We start from the raw sequence: 10,193 nt of genomic DNA, 5'->3' as shown, positions 1-10,193 counted from the left end.
GCAAAACATTAAATATAATGTTTTGTGTTTGAAAATATTTAAAAATACTGGTTGGTGGTGAGATCACGTAAAACTTAAGAGGGCTGTACACCCAAAACCTTAATTTTGTTGCCGTTCCTTTCTTCGATATATATATTGAGTGAATGCGACAACATATATCAAAATATATGTATATTGAGTGAATGCGACAATATATATCAATATATATATATATTGAGTGAATGCGACAGTTGCGCTTCGACCAGATAAAACGTATTTTAAATCGACAAAATCGAGGTTTCGTATTCTTCTATTTTCTCCTCCGAAACTGGACCAATTTAAAAAAAAATCATCATCGGTATGAGAAAGATATTTTCTGTGCAACTATGTGCGTATTTTTTTTAATCGACCGTTAAATAAGCACGCCGGACTCTTTTCGTGGATGTAAAAAAGAGGCGATTTTATAGATGTTTGGCGGCTCCTAGCTCCTATAAAAAATAACTAATCAAAAAAATAAAACGATAGATGCATCCCAATGGTGGATATCCATAGCATATTAAAAAATAATTTCTCTAGTGCCATAATTGAGGAAGGGAGAAGTGTAATAGGTTTATATGGACAAGGCGCTGGTGTTCAGCCCTCTTAAGATTATAAAAAAGATTATCATAGAAAAAATAATACACTTTTATTTTATTTCAAAAATATATTACATGTATAAAAATATAATTAAAACTTCTCGTTTCGAATATAAAATTAAATAAATAAAGTTTATATATACATATTTTTTCTTCTACATAGAAAGGTTATCTAATCTTAGATAGAAGAGTTCAGTTGAATTCAGTCTTGCGTTTCTAAGAATAATTTACGCACGTCCTCTTTTCCATTTTCTATTGCAAGGCTAAGTGCCGATTTTCCATTTCCATCACCGGCATTATAATCAGCATTGTATTTTAGGAGCACCTTACAAATATTTACTTTTCCGTTTCCTGCTGCCCAATGAAGTAGCGTTTGACCATTTTTGTCTGCCGCTTTGGCATTTGCTCCATTGGATAACAACAATTCACATATTTCTTCGTTTCCATTCGTTGCCGCGCGATGAAGTGGGCCAAGTCCATTTACATCACCGGCATTGGGATTTGCCTTATGTTCCAAAAGTAGCCTACACAAATCGACTTTTCCATTTTCCGCTGTCCAGTGGAGAAGCGATAGACCGTTCATGTCCGAGGCATTGGCATCAGCTTTATTTCTTAACAGCAATTCACACACTTCATATTTCGAATTTTCCATAGCACGATACAGTGGTTTAAGTCCGTTTATGTCACCAGCATCAATATTTGCTCTATATTTTAAGAGCAGTTCACATAAATCAACTTTTCCATTGATCGCCGCCCAGTGTAGCAGTGATTGCCCGTTTTTGTCTGTCGCATTGGAGTTTGCTCCGTATTCTAATAGTAATTCACATATGTCTAGTCGTCCATTCGCTACTGCATGTTGAAGCGGACTAAGTCCATTCACATCACCAGCATTGAGATTTGCCTTGTATACTAAGAGTAGTTTACATGAATCAAATTTTCCGTGAGCCACTGCCCAGTGAAGTAGCGATTGACCGTTTTGGTCTGTTGCATTGGGGCTGGCTCCTTTCTCCAATAGCAATCTACACACGTCTTCTTTTCCATTTTTAATACCATAGTGAAGTGGTCCAAGTCCATTTGCATCAGCAGCATTGGAATCTGCTTTATGTTCCAAGAGCAATCTGCATAAATTCGTTTTTCCGTTCCCTACTGCCCAGTGAATTAACGATTGACCATTTTTGTCTACCACTTTAGCGTCTGCCCCGTTTGTTAATAGAATTTTACACAGGTCTTCTTTTCCATTTTTCATAGCATAATGAAGTGGTTTAAATCCATTTATATCACCAGTGTTGGAATCTGCTCCATGTTCTAACAATTTTCTACATAAATCCACTTCTCCATTTTCCGTAGCCCAATGGAGTAGCGTTTGTCCATTTTCATCGCATACGTTTGGATTTGAACCTTCGTTCAACAAGAATAGGCATTCTTGTAGAGTTTCATAGCAATAATCGGAATGAATATTGTCATACTTAATTATTGGTATGTTGGAATTATCAATACCTCCAAATTCTGTTGTGGATTTTTGACCTATTTTTAATTCATCGAATAAAACTTTCAGTTTGTTTTCACTTTCAAGATTTGATACTTTACGAAATGAATCAAATTTATTTTTGAATTCACTTAGTATTTTAACGGTTAATTCTTTGCTCTCAGCAACTATTCCTTCAACCCTTTTAACGGATTGATTTAAATTGTCTATCTTAACATCAACAACTTGAAGTAATTCTGTTTGTTTCTTTAAAAAATCTATTGCATTTTCACACTGGATTTTAATCTCATCATCAACGGTTTCTTTCAATAGTTTAACTTCTTTTATTAAGTCCTTGAAAAAATCTAAACTTCTCTTTTGCACCCAACTTGTATCGTTACGGTTAATTTGATCAAATATCGCTTCTTGTTTTTGTAAATAAACAGAATCATCAGTATATTTAAATTCCTTTATAACTTCGACTATGGCTTCCATTTTTATTTTATCCTTATAATTGTTAAAATTTTCCCCATCAAAAGGTCGACGAAAGTAATACTTGCTATATTTCGATTGCTCTCTAGCGGAAAATTCCGATATGTTATTATTGATACATACAATTCCAGCTTTTTCATACAAATTTGCTGTATTCCAAAGATTTTCCACGTCATCAGATTTATATTCAAGTTCATAACCTGGTCGCTTTGACTTCGGATATGGAATTTTGGTTGATTTTATTCGTCCAATTTGAGTGGGTAATTTATCGAGCAAATTTGTTTTCGACTTTCCATAAATGACGCTCTGAGCTTCTAACATTTTTTCAGGTACTTTATCCGAAGCAAGCTCGGATGTTTTGCTGTCTTCTTTGACGAAATTTAATAATCGTTCAGCTGCATCCCGCGCTAAAAACTTCAAAGCCTCCTGAGGTCCAAATTCCGTAGTGACCCCCATGAATTGTTGTTCGAAACTCTTGAATATATCAATACCGATTCTCACAAACACTTTTCTTCCTTGATTTTCGAATTTATGGAAATTATAAACGATGTCAGTGTATTTATAAGATTGCTTTTTATAGTATTCTTCAAACGGCAGATCCAGACACTTCTTTACTACTTTTGCAACGCCACCAACTTTAAAAAAATTTGCGGTAGTGCCAATTATCTCTGAAATCACCATTGGAATTTCACCAGTTTTGCTCACATTACCCTCCAAAATGTCGTAATGGGTTTTCAAAATGATTTCTATGACACAAACGAAATAAGTTACAAAGTCATCGAGACGTTGTTCGAATTTGTAAGGTTGATTTAATAGCAATTCAGACAATTCTTGATTCTGCGCCATGATTCTGTTTCTTGTGTCCAACCTATCTGAAAATATAAAAATTAAGAGTTTATTTACCGCATTTCTAAAGTAAATTATCAACAGGATACAAATATTAAAACATGACGTAATAGAAATACGTACTGTGCGTCAATTTTTGTCTTTAAATGGAAATAACTGCCAGAAGATTATTGGGAAGCGCCTATCTGTAAAAGAAAAAATAAAATTTGGTTCATATTGATTTAATAATAATAATATATTTTTATTCCAGACAATAAGGAAGATATTTAAATAACAATAAAGACAAAAATTTTAATTATAATTTAATAAATGAATGAGAAATAATGAAATTATTATTTATTTTTACTATTCAACTTTGCATATCTTAGTGGATTTCTTATTACAATTAAATTACTGATCAGTGATCACTTTTTCAACAAATTGCAATTCATAGAACAATTATACCATAACTAGCTGAAACCGGTATGCGTTGAAATGCCACAATAACGAATGCAATTTCCGTTCCCGTTCCCGTTATTACAGTAATGATAGTTTGTTGGAAAAACGCAGGCAGCGAACAAATTTGAAATTATTCAATTATTTGTTTATTTTACCCTAACAACGCAGGTGGGGACGTGAAAACATTAGAAATTATTGCGTTGCAATGCCATTCATTCCCGTTTTTCCCGTTTCCGTTCCCGTTTTTGGGTGATTTTTTTTAAAGAAACCATCGCGGACATACACACAATAACTCCTGTAAGTTTCATCGCAATCGGTTGAATGGTATAGGAACGCATACGACAGACAAACATTGATTTTATATGTACATACATATACATATATAAAATCATAGTGTTTTTAAGTCTTTTAGATGATTTTCAAACAATTAAGCTGGTCCAAATTTTATCGAAATTAAATAAGTTAGATTATTTTTGCTTTATAGCCTTTAATACAGTAGAACCTCGATTATCCGTATTTTCAATTATTCGGAATGTTAAAAACAAGCGAAAATTTTACGATTTTGCTGCTTAACATAAAACAGACGTCATACATGCATAACATAAAAATTCGAAAATAAGACGTAGAAATGAGTCAGTTGTCTTCAAAATTCAAAACTCAGAGGACGTTTGTTTCTTGAAAAAAAATTGATTCTACCGAATGTCTTTTTACTTTATCTATGTACGTAATAACAATAGATGAAGTTTTGAGATCATGCAAAAATTTGAACTCAGAATCGATCACTGATCACGTTTTCATAATTTAGAAAATTGTGTGTGTATTTGTGTGTTTCTGATTGTCTTTTTACTATTTTTATAATTTTATATATGTACATATGTATGTATATATAAAATTATTTTTATCTCAACTGAAAGTTGTACTTTTACCCTATAAGATCGAGGTTTTATGTTTTTCTCGGAAACTTTTCGGCGTATTGAACTGATATTTCATAAATCGAATCGTTCAAAAATAATCGACTCGTCGTCATAGAAATTTTGACTTGTTTACGAAGTCCCCATGTCGTCATAGACACTTTCTCAACCAACATTACACATTTTATTACATACATACAAAGCCTCTTTCGAAATTATATATTAGATGTAAATGTAGACAAATAAAAATTATTCATATTTGAATGTACTCACCTTTCCCTGTCAGTTGTGATTTTTTCGATTATCCGGACTACCTTCATCCTCAATGGGCCCGGATAATCGAGGTTCTACTGTATTTACAACTTTCAAATAAAAAATATGAACGATAAAAAATAACCGTTACATATTATTTAATTAAGAAATAAAAATATCCATTTTACATAAAAACGATGTATCATGTTTACAAGTTTCACAAAACCGCATTATTTTTTAACAGATAATATTATCAGTAACAAAAATTCTTCAAGGTTTTACTATGTAAATATTGTCACAATATATGTACATATGTATATTGTGTGTAGCAAAGCTGTGGAGTCAGATATTGGGGAAATGTCGGAGTTGTTTTGCGATTTTTCTTCCACTATTTTTTTTTATTTTCTCCAACAACTCTACAGCCCTGAGGTTAAGTGTCTGTTCAAGTTTAAAAAATACTCAACGGCAAAATAAAATGCAGTCGAGTGTATATGAATAAAAAGATATCCCAATGTACTTGTTTGTGTACATTATGTACAAAGTCGAAAATTAATTTGCATAATACATCCCTAACGCAAGTGTATAAATTTAGAGTAATAATTTGGTAACCTACAAAATCATGTGTTGAACTTGTGGGAATACAACTACAGCGTACTCTCGATTATCCGGGTGCGGATTATCCGGTTTGCGCATAGATGTATAATACATAGATCCGCCCTCACGGTTTATACTGGTCTCCCTTTTGGCGCATGCAAAACACATGGCGCATGCACACTTTTCTCTCAGTAGGTTAGTAGCTTCTAAGTAGGAAAGGTCGATTGCGGAGATCTTGTCGATAGATATGCGGAGATCTTTTCGTCTTTTCGTCACTAACTGAGGGGTGCGGGGGGTTTAACTAGCGGGGGGAAGTGAAAAAAACGGTAATTGGACTATTCGTCACATTGGGGTGGTTACAAAGACAATTTTTGTCATGAAAATCGCAAATACACAATATTTGGCACTCAAGTTCTCGTTACTATGATAGTTATCGTTAGTATGATGGACTTTTCGGCTGCCAGATGTTCCGTTATAGAGATTTTAGTGACTTTGTGACGAGTAGTTTGTGACCAGTAATCACCGAACCGAAAAAAACGCCGACCGCTGCGTCGTAGGGAAAAAAACCTTTTTTTTCCCAACTTCCCCCCGCACCCCTCAGTTAGTGGCGACAAGATCTCCAACGAAATTTGTATGTAATGCCATATCTAGGTTATTCTAGATCTATGGGTTTGCGGATTATCCGTGCTTGAAATATATTAATTATTTTTTTTAAATTAATTAAATTTTGCTCTTATATGATAATGAGACGCACCGATTGATTGCGACCGTAAACATGCGTGTTATTTGAAACAAATTATGTCACACTGAAATGTTTTTTGTAGAGCAGATTTTTTCGAACATACGTATGTATAATTATTATCAATTATAATACTTTGTGTGTGAAATTATTTTCTTTGCTATTAACTCGAAAATTTTCAGAATTACATACCTGTTCGAAATATAGTTAAACAAAAAAATAAGTTAGAAGCGTTCGCGAGAGATTGTGATAGTTCTGCAGGTCCTTCGAAACGAAAAAGTATGAAAATATCAAGATACGAAGATTTGGTTACAACTATATTCATATAGTTAAATCAAAACTGAGCAGAAGGAATACCAATTAGCGGTCGAGTGTGTATGGAAACAGCCAAGTTTTACCATGAAAAATTAGGATTAGTAGACAACTTCATGCTTCGTCTGGCTGATTGACTAGATTTTTTTTATATTTTGGCAACAGTAGTGTAACTATAGGTACTGTTGCGTAGGGGTGGGTGGAGGATCCAAGTAAAAGGCCAAAGTCATGTCACAGCATCTATTGGTGATTAAGGAGATACACGCACTGGCAGTGCTCCGTCCAGAATGTCTTGATATCGCCTAAGTACCACCTTATAAGGGGCAGGTCTCTCAGGACATCTTCGACGTCTGATTTGTTTACCTATTGTTATGGTCACGTACTCGGATATGAATTCCCACGACATTCGGTCCCACGGTACCACGGTATCGCTCACTTCTGAGAAGGGACCAATAACGGTCAACTCGGCGGCCATTGTTTAGCCTACATGCACTTAGTAATCCTTGAAACCAATTATAACGGTCGCACAGTGTCAGGGATGCGCCTCGGCTTAATCCGATTGCACTTAACCGGCGGCTCTTTACTAACCTCTTATTTTAGTATACGTATCAGTACTAACGGCCATACATCTGCTTTACTAGAAGCGTTTTGCTTAATAAATAATGAGTATTAAATTATGAAACAAAAATTTGTATTGTCAATATGATATTATACTCGAAACCAAGTCAAAATGTGATGATTCGGATTATCCGTGTTTTCAATTATCCGTGCCCTCCCTCCCAAGCATTAGGCCGGATAATCGAGAGTGTACTGTATTCCAAGAAGCAGGAAATTCGAGAGATTCGACGAAGGTCAATAATACATACCGTTATAGACGGTGCAAAAATAGAATAACCTCTGCAGGAAAAACAGGTTAGAACAGAGGATAAAATAATAAACAAACGTCCAAGTGAATGCATATGTAATTGCGAAATTTCGACAAACAATTCGAATACCCTCAAGTAAAAATTTAAAGAAACGATGAATCATAAATTCATATTAAATAAAAGCCTTGTAAAAATTGACATCTTTCCTCGACAAATTAGGATGATTTTTATTTTTCAATCACATGCAAATATTTATATAAAACAAACCCGATATCAAAGCATATAAAAATAAACCTACATACATATATTTCCGAAATCACTATGTGCTGATCAACGATTTTTATATAGGTATGACAGCGATTCGCGTTCAGACGTGCTCACACGATAAAGTTTATCGAACTTGTGTTCGTGCTGCACAGCTGTCTGAGTCATGTTACATATGTACATACAGTGGCGGACTGGGACTGAAATTAGTACATGCCAGGTGTCAAAGGGGCCCCACCCAGGGTTAAAAAAAATTGTCCCCCCCCCCAATATAAAAAAAATTTCTTCTTTCCATCACGCTTAAAATTAAGGGTAAAAAAAATAAAATTTTCAAAAATGGGAATAAACATATTTAAGTACAAGAAAAATGGCAAAAGCAAAATAGATCCATAAATTACATTTCTTTTTAACCCTTGTCCTAGGTAAATAGAATGCGGCATAAAAGCGGCTTTTACTTTCGGTAGAAAACAATCAGGGACGTCATTTCAGCTTTTTCTTGGGGGGGGGGGCAGGCAAAGATTGGTCAAATTGAATTTTTTTTCAAAAAATCTATTTTATATCGGAATAAAAATGGAAAATATTTTTTGCATACACCTTATTGAGTTATAAAATATGACAGAAATCAGCTTATTTTTAATAAAATAATTAAAAAAATATATTATGTAAAAGTGAAAAAAGCGCCGCAGGCGAAAATTTTTTCCAAAAATTTTCACATGGTCAACAAAAATCGACCATCAAACTGAGTCACTAAAAAACTATCAATTAACTTAATTTCTACTGACTGTCTTTTCACTTACATACATACATATATATGTACGTAATAACAATAGATAAAGTTTTGTGATCATGCGAAAATTCGAACTCGGAATCGATCACTGATCACGTTTACATAATATAGAAAAATGTGTGCGGCTCTGTGTGTTTTTGTGTGTGTCTTTATTATTTTTATTATTTTATATATGTACATATATATAAAATTATTTTTAAACCAGAAGTAGTACTTTTACCCTATAAGATCGAGGTATTTTTATTTTTTTCTCGGAAAATTTTCGACGTATTGAACTGACATTTCATATCTATAATTATAAACCAAATGCCAAGTTATATACATACATATATAAAATTTCGTGATCACCCGTTAACCGAAAGTGACAGTTTACTCCTGTTGGCAGTTTACCGGATTTTTCTTCCACTATTTTAATCGACCCTTTAAATATGTCTGCTCTTCACGATTTTATGTATAATTCCTTGTATCAATATGATGAAAATATAATAACAAAAAAATCATCAAATTTAATTAACCAGAAGTGGGATTTTTTCCTCTTAAAAAAGAAAAACAAAATTACCACAACCCTGAACGTATCAAGCTGAAAAATTATATTTGTATTCTTTATGTACTAAATTTGATAAGGTTTTGGTCAGAAAGCAATTTTATTAAATAACTAAAACTTTTTTTGAACCGAATTCGTTACACATTAAGTTTAAATCCATCTCATTCGTTGTTTTGTGAGAGAATGGACGTCTGCAAATACATAAAATAAAACTACGAGAAATAAAATCATTTGTGATTGAACCGATTCAGTAAAATATTAATTTAAAATCTTTTTTGAAAACAAAAAATATACGAACTTTCGGAAAAATAAACGTTACACAAAATCAAGTAAATGGGACCTTTCTAACGATTCGCTCCATAGGATGAACAATTTCTAAGAATTTTACCCAAGGCTTACCACTTAAAAACCAAAATATACTTGCTTTGAAATAATTTTTTTTTTTTCAAAGCACATAGCAGCGATTATTTTATTAGTTACCCAAAAGTAACATACATAGGAAATAAACGTAGCATTCATATATCCATAGTATCTCATTAATCATTAAATTCATAATATTTTCTAAATTCACACTATTCCTTAATTTAGGGGGACGAGTGTCCCTCTATGCCCCCCCCCCCCCCAAAATACCTTCATGAAAAAAATGTATAATATTTTCAATTAATGTTAATCGAAAATCGAGATTTTGGGGAGGGGGCCCCAAATTGGTATATACATAATATTGAGGTTAGAAATGGGCCCAGCAAAAGAGCCCACGCAAATGTTGAAACTTACATTTCAAGCCTAATAAAAAAAGTTAACCGATCTTTGGGCTGTTAAAGCAGGTATTAGTTGTTTGTGTATATCGTAAGAAATTTGTTTTGTTGAAATACCCAAACTTTAGCTCCCTAAGTGCAAGATCCTATAAATTTTTACACACTTGAAATAGTTAAAAGTTATTTAATTTTACTGAGGGCCCATATTTTCTAACAGATAGTGGGGCCCACATGCCATCGGGCATGTTCGCTTGTATGGCCAGTCCGCCACTGTGTACATATGTACTATAAACATATGTATGTAGGCTCACCAG

At 33.4% G+C, this 10,193-nt stretch overlaps 1 protein-coding gene across 2 annotated transcripts; it reads right to left on the bottom strand.

The window, feature by feature from the left end:
• Nucleotides 1-675: 675 nt before the first annotated feature.
• On the bottom strand, nt 676-7,974 carry LOC143916740 (uncharacterized). 2 transcript variants are annotated; one of them, XM_077437972.1, is made up of 3 exons: nt 7,832-7,974; nt 3,541-3,602; nt 676-3,443 (listed from the first exon to the last, which is right to left on the bottom strand). In XM_077437972.1, the coding sequence occupies exon 3, from the start codon at nt 3,415-3,417 to the stop codon at nt 817-819; it is 2,601 nt and encodes an 866-aa protein (XP_077294098.1). In that variant the 5' UTR covers nt 3,418-3,443; nt 3,541-3,602; nt 7,832-7,974; the 3' UTR covers nt 676-816. The 2 variants fall into 2 exon arrangements, with proteins under 2 accessions (XP_077294098.1, XP_077294099.1); XM_077437973.1 differs by having other exon boundaries at nt 682-3,443; nt 7,828-7,974.
• Nucleotides 7,975-10,193: the final 2,219 nt, after the last annotated feature.

The sequence above is a fragment of the Arctopsyche grandis genome, chromosome 9 (assembly GCF_051622035.1).
Source record: "Arctopsyche grandis isolate Sample6627 chromosome 9, ASM5162203v2, whole genome shotgun sequence".
In the NCBI taxonomy this organism is placed as follows: Eukaryota; Metazoa; Arthropoda; class Insecta; order Trichoptera; family Hydropsychidae; genus Arctopsyche; species Arctopsyche grandis.
The sequence above is the reverse complement of the archived record's forward strand: the minus strand, read 5'-3'. Positions and strand labels throughout refer to the sequence as shown.

Coding starts and splice junctions, on each gene's coding strand:
- LOC143916740 (XM_077437972.1), bottom strand. CDS start 3,417: ATGGCGCAGAATCAAGAATTGTCTGAATTGCTATTAAATCAACCTTAC.